A 26,217-nucleotide genomic window follows, 5' to 3' on the forward strand; every position below is an offset into this window, starting at 1 on the left:
ACTACATAAAGAAACCTTGTCTCAAAAAGTCATTTTAAATGGAAAGGTAATAAACTGACAAATCTTAAAGACACTGGTTCAGCAGATCTTAGTCTGCACATCAAGCTATGTGCATCGCACAGTGTATCTTCATTTCCTCTCAGAAGAGCCCTTGGTCTCCTGTGGTTGATATCCCCACAAGTAATCCTTAGTTTTATTTCATCGACCAAGAATTCTTTTGTTTGTTGAATGTAGGTAGACAACTTATGGTTTTCTTGGTGGCCAGGGTTAGATTTTTATAGACAGATACCGTTTCTAATGTTAGGAGGACGCAGCTGAAATGCAGACTCTGTGGGGTAGCGCGCCTTGGGGCTAATTTTCCTGGGCACTGGGTTTGCTCTGTCTGCAAGGACAATGTGCTCAGTTTCATCCTCTGCAGCTTGAGCCTCCTCCCCTTGTATCCCCCTTAGGGTTGAAGTAATGAATGGAAGAATTCACTGGAAACAGCGGAAGATGGGATTTTCCAGCAGCTCCTGAAGGCTGCAGGGAGATCTAAATGCTGTCAATGGGGTGGGTGGAGCCAGAGCTGGAGTCTCGGGAAGCCACCTGATGGCTATGTTTAAGCAACTAACCAGGCAACAGAGTTAGCCTGAGAAACAGCTCTCCACCATTTCTTCAGGCTACCATGGTGCCGCTCAGGCTCCTGGAACTTCTCTGTGCTTTACTTATCCCTGGTAAGGAGCAGGCAGGTGTGTGTGTGTGTGTGTGTGTGTGTGTGTGTGTGTGTGTGTGTGTGCAGGACCCGGTTTGCCAGTGAAGTTCTGACCTTTAGATAAGCTAATGAGGACGGCAGAGATTGAGGGACCCCTCACCCTTGTTCCTTCTCTTGGCTGTTTCTTCAGTCATGTTCTTCATGTCTCTTCACCTAGCCAATGTCAGCTGTGGAAGACAAGGAAAGACTTGGGCTGCTTGGTCTCCAGATGTGGTCAGGCCCTGAAGAAAAAGGCTATAGCTCTGTTTCTAAATGTGGCTTTCTCCTAGCCCTCCACAGCCTGCCCTGGTCCACGGATATCTCTGAGAGCAAAGGCCCTGGCACTGTCCTTCAGACTTTCCTCTTCAACTGTTCCTCCTACATGCCTACCCTGGAGTTACTCAGCGTGAGGCCACCCACCAGCTTCTTCAATAAACCCAGCCTACAAGGGCATGAGGGAGTCTACCTGGGGAAGGTAAGGCCACGGATACAACTAGGGATTATGGGACCAAAGCCAGAAGTGGTCAGAGAGACAGAAAGCTGAAGCCCTACATCTGGCTGTCAACCCACCACAGGTGACCTTGAGTAGCTCCGCTAGGCTGGATGCCCTTGAGGTAAACTACTATGAGCTGCAGCTGCAGTACAGATGTGGTAACTTTGTGGCGGATGGATCACTCTTCGTTCATGTGCAGCGGGACCCTGGGCGTATCCATTGTACTGGTGCATTTGCCAGCCCAGGTGAGGCTAGCAGCACAGGTTGGGAGAGGAAAGGCCCATATGCCAACAGAGCCTCCCTGACCTCTTCTCTGGACAGCTGGGGAATTCATTTATGTGCCAGAGACAGTCACACCTGGGGCCCTGCTGTACACTCTGTTGCTGCCAGGCCTAGGAGTCCGGAGAGCCCAGGTAAGCTCCTCACACAGTGCAGTAAGTGACAGGATGCGGGAGGAGGGCACAAAGAGAGAAAGCTTGGCTCTTGTCGGGCCAGGCACAGCCTCTAAAGACTCTGAAGTAATCAGCTGAACCTCTCTATGATACAAGTTCCTGGACAGAGCCACTAAGGACTGCCTAACCTCCCAGCGGCAACAGCAGTTTCCCACAGGGACTAAAATCTTCTTATGAGTTCTATGTATTCTAAGTTCTCCATGACCACTTTAAAAAAATCACTTTTGTAAAACTAGGAAGATTGGTGTTCCTCCTTCCTACCCACCCCCTTTTTATTGATAGTGTATGTATATTGGTATTGATAGTGTATGTATATTGGTATGAATATGCTGTGCCATGCATATGGAGTTCTGAGGACAACTTCTAAGTGCTGTTTTTCTCCTTCTACCATGTGGGTTCCTAGGGTCAAACCCAGGCTGTCCCTGCTTAGCAGCAAAGGCCTGAGCCAAGTCACAGACTTTTCTTACAATTGTTTCCTTGTTTGTCTTTGAGACAGCCAGGGTTACATTGAGAGTGATTCTGCTTAAAAGCCAAAACAAACAAACAACAAACAAAAAAGAGTAAAAAATAAAGACCCGGAAGGGTATTTATTTATTTATTTATTTATTTTTAGCAGAGTTGAAGATCACAGTGGAAGGCTGAAGGCCTAGACTGGGACAACAGTCAGTAGTGGGCTACAGAACAGTCAGATATAAGCAGCGGCCTCCTGTTATTTATTGAAGGATGTTGACAGGCAGACTTGGGATACTGGGGACTGGAGGGGACCACTAACATCTCTGTCCTGTCAGATAAACATTACCAGTGCCCAAGACCCTCCATTCTTCCCCGGACCTTTCTCCATCGACGAGCAGGGACTGCTGCGGGCGCCACCCCAGGGCCTCCAAGGCCAGGCTCAAAAGGTAAGCATGGTTTTGGACCAGGGGATAGCTATGGATTGGGTAGAACCACCATCTTCTGAGAAATTATTTGGTTTTGAGTATCTTTACTTACTGATAAGGTTGTCTCAGACCACTTGCTTCCCTCTGCTGACTGTCTTCTTGGCTCGGCTCTATTCTATGCTGAGATCTGCAGGTCCAGAAAAAGGACAGGCCTGTGGTTCTGGGACCACACAGATCCTCTAACTAGAGTGCCATCTTTATGGCAGTCAAACCTGAAGGGAAAACTCTGGGTAATGTAGCCAGTGAGGAGGAAGCTTCCCCTTTAAAATAGTCATTTCTGCAGTTCCCTGGGTCCCATCCACAGCACTGCAAAAACAACAAACAGTCTTCCACCCTCTTAGTAACTGGCTCTTAAAGACTCTAACGTAATAATTCCCACTGTAAATGACTCAGAAGAATTGGTGACCCAGAATAGTAGGGTTCAAAGGGATACTTGTCAACAGAGTGGTAAGTCACAGTTCCTTGTGGAGGCCCTGAGGAGGATTGCCTATTTGAAGGGAGGACTAGGAATGGACATAGCGGTGGACACATAACATGGTTTCCTTCCTGTCCTGTATGCACTGACAGACCTTCCAGCTGCAGATTTTAGTGTCCTTAGGAAAAAGGCAAATCTGCAAAGGAATGCTGACAGTGAAGGTTTTGCCTACACCCTCCAGCCGAGTCTCCTTCCAGTAAGGCTCCCTTACCCTGGGAACAGGGGAGAAGTCTTCATCTGCCCCCAGGGATATAGTTGGGGTAGGCTGCAGGGCTGATGGACCATCCTAGCTCCTATAGGACGGGAGCCCTTGGGATGGGCCTGGGAACCCTGCTGGGTTGAACAGGAGCAAGCAGGAGCTAGGTTTCCACCTTTGGTTCAGACAGAAGGCCCAGAGTATTACCATCGCAGAGGATCTGGTTCCTGGGAGCGAGGTGGTTCGGGTCCAAGCTAGGGGATTCAACTTACTCTATGAAATCATCTCCCCACGGCCCAGTTCACTCTACTCTATTGGACAAGGTGAGGGAAGGAGTGGGGCAGGTATGGGAGATGTCTGTAAGTGGGAAAGGGCGGGGCACGAATGTGTCTCCTTCCTGAAAGTTTGGATTGAGAGCCCTGATCTTAGAGGAAGATGCAGGAATGGGCAGGATCATCTGTCTGTCCCCTCTTAGGGCGGTTGGCGGAAAGCAGGACTGAGCCGGGGCAGGACAGAGCTTTGTTTCTTACAACTTCTTTACACTCTCAGCTGACGGGGTAGTGCGGACTACCGCACCCTTGTATTTGGCTCGCGTTCAGGGCGCGGTGGTTACAAAACTGCAGGTGAAAGCCTTTGAGAGGCTCCAGCCTTGGGCCAGTGCCGTGTCCGATCTCACGGTTAATGTGCGCGCGGTAAACCAGTGGCCCCCACGCTGCTATCCAGCGCTACTGGTGTGAGTACCCGGAAGCCATGCCCGGGCTGGTTGGGGTGAAATCCCCTGGCCCATCATTGGTACAGACTCCTGTCTTGCTACCTGCCCTCCACCCCCAGGACTCAAATTCCAGAGACTGCACTTGTGGGCACTGTGCTGCACACGCTCTCCTGTGTTGACCCAGACTCTGCAAGCGCTCCCCTCCACTATCAGCTGCAGTTCCACAGCCCTCCCAACTCTGCCAGCCTCTGTCTTCGTGACAAAATCCTTGAGGTGCCCAACACACACTCCCAGACTCCCATGCAGACAAGGTGGGAGGGCCAAGGTTTGTTGTCATTGAGACCATGGAGGTGGGGTGAGAAGGTTGTGGAGACAGCCTGCAGTCTGAAAAACTGGGTCAAGGTAGGCTACACGTGGACACCCTGGTTTGAGGCACCCTTACATGCCTGATCCTGGCTTCATCTTACTCTCTGGTCCCCTTGGTCAGGTGAACACTACATTGGACTGTGACGCTCCTGAGGCTTGCTTCCAGCATTCAGCTTCCATCTTGGTGTTCGATGGTGGTCAACCCCAAATGACCAGTGAGTGACCATGCTTAGGCCTGAACATTCAGAACAAGGCTATTTTGTCCACACCCATTCCATTCCCAAGACATAGACAGCTTTTTTCCCCTCCTCAAAAGCTAGAAGCTCAGGATTGTCTCAATTTAAAAACCCTACGATGTCTCTCTTGAGACCGGTACCACTCCACAGAAAACCTTCCCTCCAATATAGGGCCATGTTTACTAAGACCCCCCCCCCCCAGGGCAGGTGTGGGTACCTCAGGCCATTTCCTTAACTGCCAAGTGGTCCCCAGCTGAGGTTCCAGTGCTGGTGATGGTGACACCCGTCAATGAGTTCTCCCCAGCCTGTGTCTCACGCACGTTCCGGGTTCGGGAGGATGCAGGGCCCCACACTCTGCTGGGCTCCGTAGTGGGTACGGATATGGATTACCCTCGTAACAGCATCGAGTACTACATCTCTGGTGGACCCTCCACCTTTTCTGTGGATCGTCTGAGTGGTACTTAAACCCCAGGGCTGGGAGGCAGGGATGGGGCCAGAGTCGCCTCTGTAGGCTAAAGCTCTGATTATCCTTTATAGGAGAACTTCACCTCCTGGGGCCTTTGGACTATGAGCAGCAGAGGTTGTACAAGATCATTATTCTGCTGATTGATCACAGCCAAGACTGGGACCTCAACAGTCACCGATCAGGTTCATGTACCATAACCATTGAGGTTGAGGTAAATGACCTCCAAAGCCTAGGAAAGACAAATTTCCCTCCAGCCATTTGCTTTTTCATTCAGATGCCTCAGTTTCTCATATGGGCTGGTTGATGAAAGGGGCTCACTGTGGAAAACATTAAAGCCTGTTACTTGCCACTTAGGCTCTGGGTTCTCAAAGAAAGCTGATGGGTTAGGCTGTGAGTTTGAGAAATGGGCTGTAGTCACTCCTAATGTGGTGGCCTTTCTCCAGGATGTGAACGACCATGCCCCCGAGTGTGAGCCTCCATTTCAGGAACTCAGCATCTCCACTCCCCTGGGTCATAGCACAGAGGTGACTAAGGTGTCATGTTGGATCCCACAAGAGCCACAGCGTTTGACCCTCTCCTACAGCATCGTGGGAGGTGTGAATATGCGGGGGCCACCAGGTTGTTGGTGAGGGGCAGGCTAAGTTAATAATACCTTCTTCTGCTACTCTGCTTTCAGGGAATAGCCAGAGCCGGTTTAGACTCCAAGGGACCATCCTGGTGTACAATGGCACTGTGTTGGGGCCCCCATGGCCAGAGCAACCCTGCACCTATGAGTTATTGATCCATGTTGCTGATGTGGGCCCTTCCATCCCCCACCTCAGCACCACAGCCACCATCATTGTGCATCTAGCTCCTTGGAAGGCCAGCACGGTGGCCACCAGCACTCACCAAAGCACAGTGAGGGGGTTCTCAGGCCCTTGAGGGTTGGGAGAGAGGATCTTGAAGGATGAAGACACCTGGGTTTTTTAGGTGGAATTATGAGAGAAGACATTTTGGAGAAAACTGCTGGATGCAAAAATAAATCTGGGGTGTGAGGTGCCTCACTTCATAGGGAATTTGAAAGCTGGATTGCCAATGGCAGTGGTGAGTCTGTGACCCTCCTTTCAGGTGTCCTCAACAATGACACCCCTGATTGTGACAGATGTAGAGGCTTTCTGGAAGCCAGAGCCCTGGTTTGTGGTAGTGCTGACAGCAACTGGTGCAGTTCTCCTCCTGGCTCTGGGTTGGCTCCTCAGCAGGATCCTTCGGGGGTAGGTTCTTATCTCTGCCTTCTGCTTCATAGCCTACATATGGACACTGGCTGCAATAGGTAGTTTTACTCAATATTGGATGACACTGCCAACATTGGTGGGCAAACAGACTGAGGAGGGCTGCTGCTGTCTCTCCAGAAGTATTCAGATGGGGGGGGGCACTAGGAGTGATCTCCATCATCAGTGGAGTCTTGGAATCGGATTCCAGTCTTGGAATCGGATGGCCATAGATGGCTCAGGGTTTGAAATTTACCACTGTTCCCAATGCCTGTCTTCTACCTTATTTCTGCCTTGCTTCTGTTTATAAACTAAACCTTCTGAGCCCAGGGGTAGGACAGATAATAGTGTGAGCATCTCATGCAGGCACTGGGCATTTCCAATAGAAAAGGACAGATGATATTACTCTTTGGGGTTAGAAGGCCTGCTACTTTCTTGGCCTTACTTCTTCCTGGCCTTTTAGGTTGGCCCAGTCACTACAAGCACCAAGCAAACCAGCCAGAGCTCAGTTGCTAAACAGGTTAGTCTCCGTAGAGGTAGGCAGGTTTACCTCTATGCCTGGGAACCCATCTCCTAAACTCAGGCTGGCGTCCAGACTTATCTTGTATTTCTACTCCAATTTGGTATAGCATCCAGGGAAGTGAAGGCTCTATTGGGAGGCAAATGGAAGCACCAAGGGTGGAGATGTCCCAGGTACCCAGAACTGCCATGAGTCTGGTATGCCAACTCATAGCTCAGGTTGAGGGCAGTGAGGCTGCTCTAGGGTACTCTCTATCCCTGCAATGCCTGCCTTCCTGCCTGTGAGGGCTACCCCTGTGGTGCCCATATCATAACCAAGACAGATCAGGTAGGTGGGTTCGGGGCCTTCCTATCTGCTCCCCGTGGACAAGGTTCTACTCACTGTGCCCTTTTCTTCTTTTCAGCAACATTTTGATGGCAGAGCCCAAGATGTCTGTAAGTCTCTACTTTTCTTAACCTATTCATTGCCTGGGCCCTCATCCTTCCCCAGAATTTTCCCTTCCCCTTACCCATTTCCCTTTTTACTGCCTCCACCACCAAGCATCTATCTCCGAGGTTTTCACTGAGCTCTTCCCTTACCTGCCCCAATCACCCTTCACTTTTGTTAAGCAAGATGACCACCAGACCTAGTCTTGTCCTAGCTCATTGGGGAGAGAGACGGTGGTAAGGAGAGGGCTCCCCACATGTTCCAGGTTTACCAGTAAATTATAGCTGACTGACCTGACACTGGCTGCTGTTGGGGATCTGCTGTCCCCTAGCTTTCTGTTCATTTGAGTAAAACCTTGGGATTCTTTGCTGAGAAGGGAAAGAGGAGATAAGTTTGGGTCCCTGTGCAAGGGGTGACTACACTGCTAAAGCCAGCTGTCCTTTCTTCCCTCCTCTCTCCTGCCTATCTGGGCTCAGTACAGGGAGATATGACCTGTTCAGCACCCTCACTGGAGCCCGGCGTTGGCTGTGAGGGCGAGCAGCGGCTTTGCTATGTGGGGAGTTCCCTTTTCACATGATCATAGCCCAGATTTCCAAATCGATTTAGTAATAAAGACTACAAACTGACTTCTGCCCACCTTCTAATCTCTGTGTGGGAGAAGCTCTGAGATCTGTGTTTCCTTGTTGTTACTTGGAGAAAGTGCCACCTCCTGTGGGCACCCTGTGGAACAGTAAGATTACTTTACTTTGGAAAAGCATTTCATGCTCTGACAGTGACTGACACTTTGTAGGAGAGGCTCTTATCTTTGTCAGGGATGGAGGGGCCTCCAGTTGTCCTGTCTATTTGGAGACATTTGCTTTTCTTTTTTGAGACAGGATCTCACTGCATTGCCCTCGTTGGCTTGGAACTCACAAAGATCCACCTGGCTCTGCCTCCTCAGTGCTGGAATTAAAGGCATGTGCTAGCATACCCAGTAAGACTTGCTTTAAAACTTTCTAAAAATATGATTACTTATTGAGACAAGGTCTCTTTACATAACCTTGGCTATCCTGAAACTCACTGTTTAGACCAGGCTGGCCTTGAATTCACAGAGGTCCACTTGCCTCTACCTTCCAAGTGTTGCGATTAAAGGCATGCATTGCCATTCTAGGCAAAATTTTATTTTAAATACATGGTTTACTTTGGTAGTTTAGGCTGGCTTGGAGCTTACATGACTACCTCCCCCCCCCCCCCCCCGAGTACTTGGATTATAGGCACATGCTGTCATGGCTGGCTTGACACTGGTACATTTGTATACACGTAAAATACAAACTCAGGTACCGTGCCCCCTCCCCACTTTGAGATAGGGTCTCTCACTGACCTATAGCTCACCAAGTAGGCTGGGCTAGCTGACTAGTGAGGCCCAGGGGTCTACCTGTCCTCCCTTCCCCAGCACTGGGACAACCAGTGAGCACCATGATTTCTAGCTTTTATTTTTAAATATACTGTAGCTTTGGGGGCTCTCTCTGCAGCTCAACAGTGTTGGGTTTTGAGGGTCTCATCAGCCCTTATGGACAGCTTGGCAGCTTTGTGTAGAGGTTTTGTTGGGAAGAATCTGGAATTTCCTGGTGGGAGAGATGAATCTGTGCTTAGCTGTTCCTAGATTACTGAAAGTCTCTTTCTGATGCTGAGTCCATGACTTTGTATCTGTTTCCCCTGACTCTTTATTGCTTAGCTCTTCCTGTGCTAATCTAGGTTGTTGCACATAGCCAGGGGCTTTGTAACAGCCTGGAGAACAGATTTTACTGTGTGAAATGCTGACCCCATGCCTAACCTGGTGTTATGTTTGTCTCCAAGAGTTCCTATTGTCTGAGTAGAGGGTGTGCTTAACAGTATTAGCTTCAAGTTCTCTCCCTTTCTCTCTCTCTCTCTCTCTCTCTCTCTCTCTCTCTCTCTCTCTCTCTCCCCGTTTTTCAAGGCAGGGTTTCTCTGTGTAGCCCTGGCTGTCCTAGAACCTGCTCTGTAAACCAGGCTGGCCTCAATCTCAGAGGTCCATCTGCTTCTACCTCCCAAGTGCTGGGGTTAAAGGCATGGGCCACCATGGACCAGCTATCAAGTTCTCTCAGACTTTTCCCTCTTGTCAGAGCTGTGGGCCTGAACCCTATCAGAAAATTGAACAGTCTCCATTCTGGAGCAGTTATGGCACCCTAGGCCCAGGAAGAATATGAATGCCCTCTATGGGGGAAAAAAAAGACTCTGGGTTTTATTATTTTAGAGACAGGATCTTTTGATATAGACCTGGCTGGCCTGGAACCTACTATGTAGACCAGGCTATCCTCAAACTCAAGAGATTGGCTTGCCTCTGCCCCTCAAGGGATTGAAGGTGTGTATTGCCATGCTCTGCCTAGGAAAAACACTCTAAAAATTTTATGTGTGTCTGTGTGAATATATGGCACTTATGTGCTGGTACCCATGAAGAGGGTGTTGGATTCCTATAAAACTACTGTGAGCTGCCTGATGTGGGTGCTGGGAATAGAACCTAGGTTCTCTGGGAGAACAGCAAGTGCTCTTAATCACTGAACCATCTCTTTTAATGGGGCTTCTATCAAAACAAGAGTGTTAGAGGCTTCAGGCTCAGCAGGCTGAGAGTGGTTATACGTGGGTTTTCCCAGAGTACCTGGCTTACTGAGAGCTTATTAAGTCTGCTTCTTGTTCATCTTCATTTTATAGACGGAGCAACCAAGTCTCAGAGAAGCTAAAGCTCAAAGTTCTCCGAGTTAGGGCATTTTGGTGTGGGACCAGGTGCTGTGGTGCCCTTGGGATCCTAACCTTAAAGCAAAGCACAGGGCTAGCGGCTTACTTATGGAGACCAAGGGATGGCCATTTTCATGGGACTCATAGTTTGCCTTAGAGACAGGTCGTGATAGCCAAGGGCAGACACTGTCATAGTAACTTGACGGAAGCTCTGAGGCAAAGAAGAGCGACCACTATGTACCGAGACTTGTGCTGGATGCAGATTTAACTCTACGCGAAATAAGCCAGGGAAAGGGGAAGCCAAAACTGAAGAGGTGGCACAGATGGCTGTGCATCTGGACTGGTGAGAGGCAATGCTGGGAGACGCTTAGAAAACACAACTCTGGAGCTAAAAGAGGTGAGGGACCCATCATCACCACTTCCTATGTGTGACCTTGGCTCAGGCTCTTTTCTGCGCTTGAGTTTCCTCACCAGTTAACTAGGGTCGATCCCAAGCACTGAGGCAGGCGACAAAGCAAATACCGTACCGTTGACATTCTCTAAGTGTGTGCGAGAGTATGATAAGCGCTGCCAGCTCAAAACCGAAACAGTTGCGCAGGTGAGAAAACCAAGGGCGCTCCAATCTACCCACTCGACAGCATAAGCTCCGCTGCTAGCAAACCTGAGGATGGCGCGCATGCGTCAATTCGTGCCGTCACAGTCACGTGCCCCAGGCATTCTGCACGAGAGGCACGCCCTGACTGACGGAACAGTTGACGAATCGACGGGAAGAATTCCTTCAGCCGTCCCGAGTGGAGGCTGTTGATTGGAGATAACCTCAGTCAGGGGCGGGTTCTTTGCTGTCCTTGGTTACTATGACGCCCGGCCCCCGCCCCCTCGGCTGGCCGCCATCTTGTTGTTGATCCGTACCCAGTGGGCAGCGCCAGGAGCTGGACCGAGCGGCCGGTGCGGGGCCGCTGCTGCGGGGCTCAGCCACCTGCGCTGCCTGCCAGGGGGCGGGCCGAGACCTGGAGGCCCGGGGGGCCCAGCTCCCGTGGGGAGCCTTGGGCGCCCGCTGCCCTGGTCGGGCCGGTGAGTGACAGGAGCCGGGCCAAAAGACCCGCCCGACACCCACGGCGAGGGTGGCGGCGGGCGCGGGGTTGTTGCTGGCGCGGGTAGGTAGGGTCAGGACTTAGGGCGAGCATCACTGGAACATCATTCCACCGTCCTGGTTGGCCTTCCGCCGAGCCTCCCAGATATTGGCACGGAAGCTGGGAGGGCAGCCCGGGTGGAGGTCGGAGAGCCCTGAGCCCTAGGACCGGCCGGCGGGCTAGCGGGAAACCTGCCTTTCAGACCGTATCCCTGGGTGCCTCAGACCCGAAGTGCTGAGACATGGTTACTGCCAGCTCGTTCTCCCGGCCGTAACGTTCCTCCAAATCAGTGATAAACGTACATCGCTCTTAAGATTTCACACTCTTGCGAGTAAATTTTTTTTCAGGCCGCTTGAGACTAAGATGAGACGAAACAGGCCTAGAATGCCTTATGAGCCAAGCAGGGTGGTATCAGGGCCCTGTGTTTTTGGTAGGGGGATGATCCTCTGCCTGGCACCACCGAGAACCCTCGGAGCCTTCCATCCTCTTCAGGACTCACTGTTGACTGCTTCTTGAAGAACCTAGCAAAATGTCCACAGTGGCTGAGTTTTATTTGGGGTGTAAGTTCTTTGGTGCTCGACCACCACTTCTTTCGGAGTATGTGGTTTAGGAGGATAAGGATGATAATGATTTGATTAATTTTGTTTCTTAAAGAGACAGTCCGTTAGGAGCCGTAGGAGTGTTAGGACTATTAAAAAACAAGCAAACAAACAAACTGAAATTGGGTATGGGAGCTTATGCATTCGACTGAAGCAGGAGGATTGCCATGGGTTGCAGGCCAGGAGCTACGTGGCAAGACCCTGTCTGGAGACAAAAGCAGGGCTAAAAGCTGTTGATGCTTGGTGAAAACAGTCAGGCTTACGATGGAGGCGGGGCTAGCAATCCCCAAAAGAGTATGCAGCTCTAGAAAGGGTCCTGGCTGCTATAAATTACATTTTTACCCAGGGGCCCATAGGTTCTCCACACAGGTGTCTCGTATATTGTCATCATATGAAACCCACAAAAGATGATTAAGGAAGCCAAGCAGGAGGTACCCTTAATGTCTGTTAGGATCATGTCACCTCTGAATGTTTAATTTTGAGAGAAACCAGCACCCTGGTCTGGAGATAGATACCTTGGGAAACTGGGCTGAATGCAGCCAGTGCAGGCAGCAGGTTAGGAGGAGAGGGAACTGGAGGAGTAGTATTTATTTTATTGCCCTTACACTTTTTGAATGAGTAATAGAATTTTAGCCATGGTGAAATAAAGATTTTCTTGGGTAGTTATTAAGGGAGAGAGATACTTAAATATGAGCTTCTTAGAATTGCCCCACGGCCACCTCCTATTACTTTTTAGGGGGAAAATTAAATTATCCACAGGGTTAAAATTTTGCTCTTTCTGCTAAAATAGCTAACTCTAAGCCTCTTACTTCATTTTGGGTATTGGATCTCTTAGTGATATAGAAGGAGACTATTAATCAAGTTGGCCAACTCATATAGTCTTAGGGAGCTGAAGGGCCCATTAAAATTTCTCCTTGGTCTAACCCTATCTTAGGACTGCTGTCCCAAGAAAATCAAAATACAGGAGAACTTTTCGCTCTCTTTGTTTAGTGCTTTTATTGGCTTATGAATATGAATAACGGTATCCCGCTAGATTCAACAGTTACCTAAAGACAGTAGCATCATTTCTGTGATGGGTATTTTAAGTGCTGCATCATAAAGACCATTATTATAATAGTGGGTCCTTTGTCTCTGTCTTTGCATAATTCATTTGTAAACTTCAGCACTTATTCAGCACTCTAGGTTATTTTGAGATGTACTCCTTGTATGTCCTAGGCTGTTGTGGAGACTCAGGAATCACCTGTCTCCTTACTTTAGGTGTGCTGGCTGGCATAGCTCTGGCTGACTTAGAACTTACTCTGCAGACCAGGCTGGCCTCAAAATCACAGAGATGCACCTACTTCTGCCTCTCAAGTGCTGGATAAGGTGTGAACTGGTTTAGCACTTTTAAACTTTAAGAACAGCTAGAGATCACAGATGGTGGTTATTCTACACTGATGAGAAGTTTATACAGGTACAGGCTGCAGAGGCAGGCAGGTCTCTGAGTTTGAGGCCACCAGGGTCTACAAAACGAATACCATGACACTAGGGCTACACAGAGAAACCCTGTGTCAAGAAAAAGGAAAAAGAGAAAAAAACCACAGGATTCCAGGATAAGATATGTCCTAATGTGGCATCCAGAGTTGCCACCCAGCAGCCCCAGCCCACCTCCTCAGGTTGTGTTCTTAGCACCCCTAACTAAAGAGCTTGGTCAGCAGTCCATATGTATTTTGCTCCCCAGTTGCTCTTGCTAGCTGAGTCCCTCGACCTTTGTCCTTGTTTAGGATTCTGTTACTTTACCTTCATTGCTTATCTCCAGAGTCCAGGTTCTCCCTAGCTTTATAAAACATAGTTCAAACATTGAGATTCCTGGAGAATATTCCACTCCCTTTGAATAGTGAAACCATTAAAGCCTCTTAAGCAACAGAGTAGGATTTGCTGTATTTTTGTTGTGTATAGATGTGCCAGTGCATGTGTGTTTGTGCCTGTGCATACACATGTCACAAGAGTGTGTTGAAGTCAGAGGACAGCTTTTCCTGCCATGGGTTTGGAGATCTAATGTTATTGTCTTGTTAGTGTGGCAGCATCCTTATCCCCTGAGCCCTTTACCAGTGCTGGGTGTTTTTGTTTTTGTTTTTTGAGACAGACTGTCCCTGTATAGCTAGGCAGGTCACCAGCTTGTGTTGTAATCCAGGTTGACATCTAACTCTTCTTGGTCTTACTTCTTCAATCACCTAAGTGCTAGGATTATACATGTGCATAACCACAACTGATTTGGTATTTGCTTTACTTACTTATTATTTTTTATTATTCACTTTAATGAATATTTTACCTGAATGTACATCTGTGTGCCATATGCAAGTCTGGGACCCATAGAAGTAGGAAGAGGGTATTGGCTCCTCTGGAACTGTAGTTACAGTTATAAGCTACTGTATGGGTGCTGGGAATTGTGCCTGGGTCCTCTGGAAGAACAGTAATCACTGAGCCATCTCTCCAGTCCAATAACTTTTGGAGCTGGGTAGTAGTGGTGTTTGCCTTTAGTCCCAGAGGCAAAGGCAGGCAGATCTCTTGAGTTTGAGGTCAGTCTGGTCTATAGAGCAAGTTCCAGGGCAGCCAAGGCTACACAGAGAAACCCTGTCTGGAAAAACCAAAACCCAAAACTTTTGGGAGTCATGCAGAGTAGCTTACTCCTGTAATACAAGTATTTGAGAGGCTGAGGCAGAAGGACCATCATGAGGTCAAGACCATTCTGGGTTCTAATGACAGACCCTGTCTCAGTAGTCATTTTAATAATTTTTAGTCATGCCTAGTGTCATGGCCCTATAGTTCTTTCTACCCCAAAGGCTGAGATAGAAGAATTATAAGTTCAAGGTCTGTCTGAGCTATGAAGTAAATTTAAGGCCAGTCTGTACAACTTAGTAAAGCCCCACCTCAGTATTGTAATAAAGTAAGGAGGGAGCTGGAAAGATGGCTCTATTAAGTGTTTGCCACAAGCATAAAGACTTGAGTTTGATTTCTAGTACCTCCTGTAGGGCTGGAGAGCTAGCTCAGCTGTTAAGGGTACTAACTATTCTTGTAGAAGTCCTGAGTTCTGTACCTAGCACCCACATGGTAGCTCACAATCATCTGTAACTTCAGTTATGGGAAATCTGATGCCTTCGTTTTTGGGTTTGTTTTGGTTTGGTTCTTTGAAAACAGGGTTTCTCTGTGTAGCCCTGGCTATCCTGGAACTTGCTCTGTAGACTAGGCTGGCCTTGAACTCTGCACTCTTTCTTTAAGATCTGTCTGCACCACCACACCTGGCTCTGAAGTTCTCTTTTGGTTTCCTCAGGCACAAAGCACATACATGGATACATAATACATACAGGCAAAATACACATATAAAAAATAAGTAAACCTTAAAAAAAGAAAAAAAAAAGTATCTTCATATAACGGCACAGGTTTGTAATACCCAGTGCTTCAGAGATGAAGGTAGATAGATCCCTGTAGCTCACTAGTTGGCCACTCAAGCCCCAGGTAGCAGTGAGAGACAAAAATAAGGGGGGCAGGAAATGGCTCAATGGTCCGTAAGAATGCTTGTGAGAACATGCAGAGGATGAGTTCGTATCCATAGGGAGGATCACGGACTTGATCCTCCCTATGGATACGTGATCCTCGATGAGTGCCTGCTGGAAAAACCACCAGCTCTCTAGTTTTGTTTTTGTTTTTTTGTTGGTTTGTTTTTAATTTACTTTATGTTTGAATGTTCTGTCTACATGTATACTTGCATGCTGGAAGAGGGCATCAGATCCCATTACAGATGGTTGTGAGCCACCATGTGGGTGCTGGGAATTGAACTTGTGACTAGAAGAGCAGCCAGTGCTCTTAATTACTGAGCCATCTCTCCAGTCCAAGCTCTAGGTTTAATGAGACTCTGCCTCAAAGGAACAAAACAGTGATGGAGTAAGATCCTGATGCCCTTCCCTGGACTCTGTGCTGCGTACATGCAGACACGACAGCAGAGCAGCAGCAGCAGCAGCAGCAGCAGCAGCAGCAGCAGCAGCAGCAGCAGCAGGGGTGACCTCTGCATGTCTACAGCTCCCCATACCCACCAAAGACGTTTAGGGGAAAGCTTGGTAGTAGAGCTCTTGTGTCATAAGAGCATAAGGCCCTAGTTTCTTGGGTTGGAAAGATGGCTCAGCAGTTAAGAGCACCGGCTGCTCTTCTAAAGGACCCAGGTTCAATTCCCAGCACCCACATAGCAGTTCAACAACGAACTGTGTACAACTCCAGTTCCAGGAGGTCTGACCCCTCTTCTGGTCTCTTCTAGCCTCGGGGGCACCACAATAGACAGAAATTCAGACAAAACACCCATACAGATTTTTTTTTTTAAAAAGGCCCTAGTTTCAGAGAGATCCCCATATTACCACACCCATACAAATGTTTATTTTAGTTGGATAATAACTGCTTTAGAGAGGGAAACCTTTTTTTAAAACTTGAATATAGATGAAAACTAAATGTTTATAAAGATGTACTAAATTTGTCTGAGGTGAAAATGGAGTATAATCACACAGGGAAGTGGGATGAAGTGACAAGTGGGAATGGGAACTTGGTGGCCATGGATCTCACCGCTTGCCACATCTGAAGGAAAAGCCTGCATAAATTGACCTTGGTGTACCAGTCTAAGGCTTGAAAATAGTCACCAATCCCAGGAGGGGCTGTGTGGTCCACTCTGCCTTGCTAATGCCAGTTTTGGCTCTTAGAAAATGTGTCAGGTGAGCATGCTGGTGCTAGTACTCATAGATCCTCCCCTTGCTTAGGACTTCCTTCTCAGCATTTGCCTGAGGCTTAAGAAGCAGTGATACTCCCAGCACTTGGGAGGCAGAGGCAGAGGCAGGAGGATTTCCGAGTTCGAGGCCAGCCTGGTCTACAGTGTGAGTTCCAGGACAGCCAAGGCTATACAGAGAAACCCTGTCTCGAAAAACAAAACAAAAAAGAAGCAGTGATAGGCAGAGTTGAGGAAAGGCTTGCATGATGCTCTCTTGGTTTTGGCTTGGAGCAAGAAAACAGGTAGTTTTTTATTTTAGTTTTTGAGTCTAGATTTTACTTCATAGTCCAGACTGGCCTAGAAATGACATGTAGTCTCAGTGATCCTCCTGCCTTGGCCTCCCATTTGGTGAGACTCAGAGCCAGGAGCCACTGTGTTCAGCATACACACCTGTACAACAGGTTATCACTGTGTACCCCTTTCTGGCCTAGAACTCACTATGCAGACCAGATTGGGCTCAAATTCATAAGAGTTCTGCTCTCTAGCCGAGATTAAATGAGGCTGCCACTGTGGCTGGCAGCATACATTAATTTTTAAATGTAAATATTTGGTTTTGCTTCAGCAGGATTTGAGTAATGGGTTCCAGTTGGGGAAACCAAAGTTATCTTAGTTTTTTACAATTTTTTTTTACATTTTTTTGTGCATACATCATTGTGTGCATGTGGCTGAACCATCTCACTGTTACTTGGCTCTTTTATGAAAGGTAATAGATTAAGGTGTTTGTTTGTTTGTTTTTGAGACAGGATTTCACTGTGTATTCCTGGCTGTCCAGGAACTCACTGCTATGTAAACCATGCTAGCCTTGAACTCAAAAATATCTGCCTGACTCTGCTTCCTGACTGCTGTGCCACTGTGCATGGCTTAAGCTGGCTGGTTCGCTCGCTCCTTCCTTCCTTCCTTCCTTCCTTCCTTCCTTCCTTCCTTCCTTCCTTCTTTCTTTCCTTCTTTCCTTCTTTCCTTTCCTCTTTTTTTTTTTTTTTAAAGACTTATATGCATGTACATGCAGATATCCACGTAGGTCAGAAGAAGACCATTGAATCCTTTGGGGCTGTAGTTAACAGTTATTTGTGAGCCACATTAATGTGGGTACAGGGATATAAACTCATCCTCTGCAGAGCAGAAAGCACTCTTAATTGCTGATCTGTGTCTCTGGCCCCTAGATTAATATTTTTACATCTGCTGTTAAAGTTTGAAATTACATTTAAGGCTGGTGGTACATCACTACCATGACCACATACACACAGTTAAAAAAAATTATACATGTACATGTTTCTGAATTTCTGAACCCCTTAATAAAAGTTATAGTCATAGATTTATTCCTGCCTCATGAAAGGAGAATAGGCTAGGAACTTGGGTCTAGGTTAGACTGTCTCTCTGTCTTGGAACATTTTTCCATTTTAATTGTTTTATATGTGTGTGGAGGAGTGCACATGCTGTGGTGTGTGCATGGAGGGCAGGGCAACTCCCATGAGCCAGTTCTTTTTCCATCTTGCGGGTTTTAGGGATTGAACTCAAGTCATCAGGCTTGGCAGCCAAGCGTCTACCTGCTCCACCATCTCACTACCCCCCACCAACCCCTTGACCCCAGCTCCTTGAGACATGGTCTCATGTAGCCCAGGCTGGTTTTGAACTCTTGATCCTCCTACTTCTGCCTCCATACAATTACAGGTGTGCATTATCATACCTGACCAGACTGTGTAGTCTTCAGATCTAAGATTGATGTCAGTTGAGTCAAAAAGCACTTTGCAGTTGATAAAAATTGGGTGTATTATGACTGAATGAACAGTCACTTAGCAATATATTCTGAAGCTAAAAACTCATATAATGACAGTGCTGGTATGCCTGTGGAAAAATTTGAGCCCTGTGTACCCTACTAATGGAAGTGAGAAACAATGCAGCAACCTTGGGAGACAGTTTGATAACCCCCTCCTTTTTTTTCCTCCCTGCCTCCTCTCCATTCCTCTCCAGTCTAGCCCAGTTGGCCCTGAACTTAGAATTCTGCTGAGTTCTGGGATTAGAGACATGTGCCACCATGCCTGGCTTTGACTGGTCTTTAGCTAATTAAAAATGTTTGTAGCATCGATACTCATAACAACAAAGGAGGGAAGGAAAATGATTGAGCAGTTAGGAGCTCTCTGGCATGCTGCTCATCCAGAGGATCTGAGGTAGGGTCCCAGCACTCAAGTCAGGCGGCTTGTGGTCGTCTGTGACTCTAGTTCTGATGCCTCTGGCCTCTGCAGACACTTACCCATTCCCTTATACATAATTAAAAATCTTAAAAATAATAAATAACAACAAAAAGGGAGAAAACCCAAAATGACCTCCATCAGCATCATCTGATGACTAGATAAGTAAAGTATGTGTTTGTGCATGTTACTCAAAAGGGAAGGAGGCTGGGCATGCTGACACACACCTTTAATGACAGTACTTGGGAGGCAGAGACAGGTGGGTCTCTGTGAGAGGTTAGCCTGGTGTACATTCTGAGTTCTAGGACAGCCAAACTACATAACATGGACTGTCTTAAAAAAAAACCCAAGCCCCAAATAAACAAGAAATACTGATATATATTGTATTTGAGCCTCAGAAATGTGTAGGGTTTAAAAATCTAGATATAAAAGTTCATATTTGTGATTCTAAGTTTCATCCAGAACAGATAATTTTATAGGGACAGCAAGTAGATTTGTGGTTCTCTAGGGGTTCCAGGTGTGGTGGGGTGTGAAGTGACAAGAGCGTGTTTTATTATTTCTTTTTGAGATAAGTTAAATGTGTTAAAGTTGTGGTAACAGTTGCATGTTTTCTAGACTGTACTAAGAACCAATGAATTGTACATTACCGTGGGTGGATTGTGTGATATGGGTCATCTCAGTTACAGCTGTTATTTAAAACAGGCTTAGGCTGAGATGGCTCTTTGGGTAAAAGTGTTTGCCACCACGCTTTATGACTCAAGTTCCATCCCAGGACTCAAAGAGTAGAAAGAAAAAACAACTCTTGAAAGTTGTTCTTTAACCTCCATAACTGCTATCACATGTGTGCCACACATACACATATGCACACACACACACACACACACACACACAAAAGAATGTAATTTTGTTAAACCCGTGTTCATTAAAAATATTTAAAGTATATATTTACTAGTAAATGAGAAAACTAAATTGTAATGTCACTTTTAGTATTTTTGTTTATAACCAGAATAGTTTGTTTATTTTTTGAGATAGGGACTCACCCTGTAGCTTAGCTAGCTTGAAACTCACTATGTAGCCCAGACTACCCTTCCACCCATGGCAGTCCTCCAGGTTATAGTCATGTACCAGTATGCCTGTCTGGTTTGGCTATGTAGCATTGTATGGCTTTGACCTTCTCATTCTGTGCAGAATGGTTTCGCAGCCCTAACAAATCCTCTGGGTTCAACCTGTTCAGTTTTCCCCTACCTTGGCAATCTATTTTGTGTGTGTGTGTGTGTGTATAATTATTTTTACTTTTTATTTTTTCAGACAGATTGTCATGTAGCCTGGGCTGGTTTTCAGCTTTCTCAGTAGCTGAACATGACCTTGAACTTCTGATCTTCTTGTCTCCACCTCTCAAGTGTTGGAATTATAGGTATGTACCAGCATTCTCAGTTACAGTGTTGGGAATGGAGCCTAGGGCAAGTACAAGCCATATCCCAGTCCCTGTTTGTTCATTTTAGGTGGGCTTCATTCACTTAGTAATGTGAATACATGATTTCTCTGTCCTTATGTGGCTCGTTAGCTTTTTAAAAGAATTAACTATCCCATAATCTCTGTGCTGCTTTTAGTCTTCAATCCATTGGGGGGGGAAAAAATATATATATATATATATTTATATATTTGTTTTAAAAGTTTGGACTGGGGGTGGTGGTGGTGGTGCCTGGAGGGATGGCTCAGAGGGTTAAGAGCACTGGATGCTCTTCCAGAGGTCCTGAGTTCAATTCCTAGCAATCACATGGTATCTCATAACCATCTGGTATCCTCTTCTGGCCTGTAGGCTTACATGCAGGCAGAACACTGTATACATAATAAATAATAAATCTTTAAAAAAATATTTTTGAATGGGGCTAGAAAGATGGCTCAGAGGTTAAGACCACTGCTTGCTCTTCCAGCAGACTCAGCTTTATTTAATTCCCAGCTCACAACGTCTGTAACTTCAGTTCCAGGGAACCTGACACTTACATGGACATACATGCAGGCTAATAAACACCAATGCACATAAACTAATTTTTAATAAATTATGTGGAAATTATAAGTTGCAGTGTTTTAGGGTTTTTTTTGTTTTTGTTTTTGTTTTTTGTTTTTTGTTTTTTTTTTGGTATTAAATGTAGAGAACTGGCCTTTTTCTCTTTAACAGCTTTGTATCCTGGGTAGTACTGGGAAATTGAGCTGTAGCTAGGTAATTATTTCGGCTGTGAGCAAGTTTTATTGAAATTTTGTGGCCCTAAATGAAATACAGGCCCATCTTGGAACTGTTTGTAAAAAAATCTTTGTTAAGGATATAAAGGTCAGTCATGAGTTCTTTTAAAAAAATTTTTTTTAAATTAATTAGTTAAAAAAAATTGAGGTTGGAGAGATGGTTCAGTGGTTAAGAGCACTGATTGCTCTTATAGAGGACCTTGGTTCAATTCTCAGAATGCAAATGGCAGTTCACAGCTGTCTGTAACTCCAGTTCTGGGGGTGGGGCACACTCACATAAATATACATGCAGGCAAAACACTGATGCACATAAAATAAATATAAATTATTAAAAAAAAATTGGGGGGGGTGGCCTGGAGAAATGGCTCAGCAGTAAACAGCACCGACTGCTTTTCCAGAGGTCCTGAGTTAAGTTCCCAGCAACCATTACAGATGGCTTACAACTGTCTGTAATGGGATCTGATGCCCTCTTATGGTGTGTCTGAGGACTACAGTGTACTCACATATATAAAATAAATCTTTTTTTTTTTTTAAGGTTGGGAATCCCTGGAATTAAAACAAATTACTTTTTGGCAGGGGACACGGTGTAGCTCTAGCTGGTTGTACAGCCTAGGGCTTACTGCAGCCTAGGCTGCAGCTTCTCTGCAGTCCTCTGTTGATGACTGAGATACAAGAGTGTGTTGGTGGACCTAGCTAGTCCTGAGTTCCTGTTAGATAAAAGCAATAGACATGTTAAAGAGGAAACCAATTCTTCTTTAGGAAGTTTATCTTTTCAAACAAAAGATTATATATATATATAGATATAACTTTGTGGGTCTTTTTGAGATAGGGTTTCACTATATAGCCCTGACTGCCCTGGAACTCACTCTCTAGACCATGCTGGCCTAATCCTGAACTTGTAGAGGTTTGTCTGCTTCGGCCTCCCAAGTGCTGGAATTATAGGTGTGTGCCACTATGCCTAGAATAGAACCATACTTTTTAATAGGTAAAAAAATTCTTTGGTCATGGGTGATTGTAAGCTACCATGTCAGTTCTAGGAACCAAACCTGCATCCTTTGCAAGAGCAGTCTATGTCTTGCTTAACCACTGAGCCAATCCTACAGCCCCTTTTTTTTGTTTTCTGAGGTAGGGCTTCATGTAGCTCAGACTCTCTGTAGTCAAGGGTAACCTTGAACTTTTGGTCCTCCAGCCTTTATCCCTTGAGTGCTGGGATAATGGTTTTTATACTACCATGTCCAATTTTATGTCATGCTGGGGTTAAACTTAGGGCTTTGTACATGCTAGACATAAAGTCTACCAACTGAACTACATCTCCAATCTTAGATGTTATTAATGCCTTTTATTGCCTAAGGAAACATTTTCAGCTGATTTTCTTCAAAAGACTTTGCTTTGCTTGGCCATAGGTGTTACAGGTTTTCTGAGGGATAAAGATTAAAAAAACAAAAAAACAACCCCCCCCCAGAGTTTCTAAAGACAAAAAATAAAAGTAAAGTTAGGACTAGCATATGACCCAGCTGTAGTACTCCACTGTAGCACCCAAAAGAATCTAAGTGTCCAGCAGATACCTACATACTCACTAATTGTGACACCATTCACAATAACAGGTCTGGACTCAGGCTAGCAACCTATCAGAAGATGAGTGGGTAACAAAACTAGTGTATGTACACAGTGGAGTTTTATGTAGAGAAACCCTGTCTCCAAAAAACCAAAAAGAGGAGGAGGAATTGTGTAACTTGCAGGATGGATGGATGCAGCCAGAGATCAGCATATAAAGTGAAGTAAACTAGATTTAGAAAGACAAATGCTGCATATTTTCTCTGTAGCAGAATCTTTGTTTTTAAAAAGTATTTAAAACTTGAAAATAGAAGATAGATAATTTAGTCACAGAAGAGGACAAGTTGGGAGGGGTAAAGGGCACAGGAGAGGCTAATTCAGGTTGAATATGAACAAAGTCCATGATTGCATGTATGAAAATGTCATAACGAAACCCATCGTTTTGTATAATGAGTATATACTAAAAATGTCCCTGAGGGTTATATTACCACCCTTGCCACACACGAGCTGTAATGTGAAGGTTCCTAGGATACCATTCTTTGTTTAGATGAAATAATCAGTTATAGACATTTCTTAGAGAGGGAAGACTTTATAATTGTTGCCTTCAGGTCTTATTTTTATTTTTTATTAAAGATTTGTGTGTATGAGTACACTGTCTTCAGATGCACCAGAAGAGGGCATCAAATCCAAATCCTATTATAGGGTGGTTGTGAGCCACCATGTGGTTCCTGGGAATTGAACTCAGGACCTTTGGAAGAACAGTCAGTGCTCTTAACCATTGAGCCATCTCTCCAGCCCCACCCCACCCCCTTTTTTTTTTTTAAAGTAAGGTCTCACTTGCTCAGATTGTCCTTGGACTCAGTAGGTAGCTGAGAATGACCTTAAACTTTGTGGCCTCGAAAGTCCTGGAAGTGCCAAAGTCATAAGCTTGTGCCACTACCCCCTGACTTGCTGTCAGTGTTTAGATGACTAAAGCAGCACAGAGAAAAGTGACTTTGTTAAGACACTCCTTCCTTCATACCCTGTGGCCTTGCTTCCCTGTAATGTGGAAAAGTACAGAAAAAGCCGTCTGGGGTTCCCACATCATTCTGCAGTAGCAGGGAACTGAACAAGAGACCTGTGGTATCAACTGCCTGTAAATGACCTGTTTCTCTATACTAGACCCTGCTTAACACTTTTCAGCAACAGGCAAAGAAAGGAAATTACATTTTAAGTATTTCTTAGCTGTGGAACATTTCTCAGTAAGTCACTTTCCTGTGGTACCAGCTGGAGATGCCGACTTTCCCTCCCTCATAGAATTGGTCTGATACAGAGAGGTTCAAGTTAACACTTCTTGCCGGGCGGTGGTGGTTCGCGCCTTTAATCCCAGCACTTGGGGGGCAGAGGCAGGCGGATTTCTGAGTTCGAGGCTAGCCTGGTCTACAGAGTGAGTTCCAGGACAGCCAGGGCTACACAGAGAAACCCTGTCTCACAAAACCAAAAAAAAAAAAAAAAAAACCAAAACCAAAACCAAACAAAAAAACCACTTCTGCTATTCAGATCTTTACAGTATTGGGGATTGAACCTGTATCTTCAGTGTGCTCTGCAAGAGATCTCCCAAGGAGCCATATCTCCACTCTCTTTCCTTCTGTTGAGATGTTCAGACAGGCTCTCACTATCTAGATTGCTTTAATTGTTTATGAAGCCTGGTAGGTTTTGAATTTGTGGTTTTCTTGGCTTAGCTGGGATTATGAGCCAAACGTACCTTTACGTTTTAATGATATTTGATATTAAATGTAGATGGTGCAGCTAATGTTAAAGGGAGTTCATTGGCATAGAAAATAGAAGAATACCAGGAAGTTCTAGCCTGTTTGGAAGGATAAATGATAAAATACATGGTTGAACTAGGTATTTCATGAGTGTCTCTCAAAAAGATCCTGACCTTGGTGAACATATTAGAAGATTGGGGTCTTTTTTTTTCCCTTTTTTTTTTTTTTTTTTTTTTTTTTCTTTTCTTTTTTTTGGTTTTTCGAGACAGGGTTTCTCTGTGTAGTCCTGACGGCTGTCCTGGAACTCACCCTGTAGACCAGGCTGGCCTCGAACTCAGAAATCCGCCTGTCTCTGCCTCCCAAGTGCTGGGATTAAAGGCGTGCGCCACCACAGCCCGGCTTTTTTTCCCTTTCTTTTCCTTTCCTCCTTCCCCTGCCCCTGTCTCTGTCTCAAGACAGGGTTTTTTTTTGTAGTCCTGGAACTCACTCTGGAGACCAAGCTGGTCTTGAATTCAGAAGCTGCCTGCCTCCTAAGTGCTGGGATTAAGGTGTGTGCCACTAAGCCCAGCTATATTGGAGACGTTTGTGTTCATTTTTTTGGTTTTGGTGTGAGTACTAACTCCGCTCAAGGTCTTAGACATACTAGGCTAGTGTTCTACGATGGAGTTAAATTCTAACCAGCTGTGAATATATATAAATTACTAAGTATAACTTTGGAGTAATGAGGGACTTGATTGGTCAGAAGTAGAGAGAACTGAAGAAAAGAATAGAAAAACTACACATGGGAATGGGCAGGTCCCCAGGCTACCAAACATGGTTAAGGAAGAAGACACTTCTAGGCTTGGGCTGTACCTTGTTGGATGGGGCACAGTTTTGCCTAGCTAGATGGCAGAATCATTGTGGGGTTTATGTTGGCAGAACATGTTAGAAATCAGCATTCTAGAACTTAGTGGGTAGATTCTATTTACAAGGAAATGTATCACCAGAAGCACTATACTGTGAAGTTGTTGAGTGAGGTGTTATAGGAAGCTGCTGGCCTCTACTCCATGCATCGTGGGAGTCACAGCAGCTGTGGTCGGGTTCTAGGAAAGCTGTCTAAATGGTTGAGCCTGGTGAGAGTCGAATAATGGAGCCAGAATGAAAAGCTTCTGGGTTTGCTTTAGTGTCTCTCTAATGTCTCCACTGACAAACTTAATATCAGCTAGCAAGGGAAAATAATGATTTCATCCTTGTTTTTTGCCAAGTGGACAATGGAGAGAGTAGATTTTTATTCCTAGATTAGTATCTAGTTATCCCCACTCTCTTATTTTTGAGGACAGGGTTTCACTGTTTAACCTAGCCTGGCCTTGAATTCACAATCTTCCTGCCTTAGCCTTCTGAGTGTTGGAATTACAGGTGTGTACAGCCATACCCAACTTTAGTTTGTATCTTTAACACAGGATTGATATAAACTGCAATCTTATTCTGGCCTAGAATAACCCGTGGTTTGTTTTTTTTTTCATCATAGGTTAGTTTGAGTTGTTTTAAAACTTCATTTACTATATGTGTTCTCGCTCTCTCTCTGTCTCTCTGTGTGTGTGTGTGTGTGCGTGCGCGCACAGTTATGTGCCTACTTTGGAAAAGGCCAGAGAACAGCCTTGGATTCATTCTTCAGATGATGTTTATATTCTTTTATTCTTTTTGAAGCCGGGCTTTTACTAGCCTGGAATTCACCAAGTAGGACAGGCTGGATGGCCAGCAAGTCCCAAGGATCTTCTTATTTTTACTTTCCTGGTACTTGAAACACATATCACCATGCTTTTTTTTTTTTTTTTTTTTTTTTTTTTGAGACAGAGTTTCTCTGTATAGCTTTGGCTGTCCTGCTGGAACTCACTCTGTAGACCAGGCTGGCCTCGAACTCAGAAATCCACCTGCCTCTGCCTCCCAAGTGCTGGGATTAAAGGCGTGCGCCACCACTGCCCGGTGCTCATTTGTTTTATTATT

General features: G+C 45.7%; 1 protein-coding gene across 9 annotated transcripts in view; it reads left to right on the forward strand.

The window, feature by feature from the left end:
- Positions 1-468: 468 nt before the first annotated feature.
- Positions 469-26,217, forward strand: part of Cdhr4 (cadherin related family member 4) — a 32,022-nt gene continuing 6,273 nt past the window's right edge. The window contains exons 1-19 of one of the 9 annotated variants that reach the window (XM_034483781.2): positions 471-713; positions 1,021-1,205; positions 1,306-1,468; positions 1,545-1,636; positions 2,464-2,574; positions 3,181-3,284; positions 3,471-3,607; positions 3,834-4,017; positions 4,116-4,269; positions 4,484-4,577; positions 4,852-5,055; positions 5,136-5,275; positions 5,508-5,658; positions 5,741-5,961; positions 6,172-6,314; positions 6,775-6,831; positions 6,941-7,028; positions 7,235-7,269; positions 7,734-7,926. In XM_034483781.2, the coding sequence (XP_034339672.1) occupies positions 665-713; positions 1,021-1,205; positions 1,306-1,468; positions 1,545-1,636; positions 2,464-2,574; positions 3,181-3,284; positions 3,471-3,607; positions 3,834-4,017; positions 4,116-4,269; positions 4,484-4,577; positions 4,852-5,055; positions 5,136-5,275; positions 5,508-5,658; positions 5,741-5,961; positions 6,172-6,314; positions 6,775-6,831; positions 6,941-7,028; positions 7,235-7,269; positions 7,734-7,788 (2,367 nt within the window). In that variant the 5' untranslated portion in view covers positions 471-664 and the 3' untranslated portion in view covers positions 7,789-7,926. Of the gene's footprint in view, positions 714-1,020; positions 1,206-1,305; positions 1,469-1,544; positions 1,637-2,463; positions 2,575-3,180; positions 3,285-3,470; positions 3,608-3,833; positions 4,018-4,115; positions 4,270-4,483; positions 4,578-4,851; positions 5,056-5,135; positions 5,276-5,507; positions 5,659-5,740; positions 5,962-6,171; positions 6,315-6,774; positions 6,832-6,940; positions 7,029-7,234; positions 7,270-7,733; positions 7,927-8,132; positions 8,227-19,999; positions 20,106-26,217 lie in introns of those variants that run through there. The other 8 variants (XM_076918071.1, XM_076918072.1, XR_013105735.1 and 5 more) reach the window with 8 other exon arrangements.

Source organism: Arvicanthis niloticus, chromosome 21, assembly GCF_011762505.2.
Source record: "Arvicanthis niloticus isolate mArvNil1 chromosome 21, mArvNil1.pat.X, whole genome shotgun sequence".
Classification (NCBI taxonomy): domain Eukaryota; kingdom Metazoa; phylum Chordata; class Mammalia; order Rodentia; family Muridae; genus Arvicanthis; species Arvicanthis niloticus.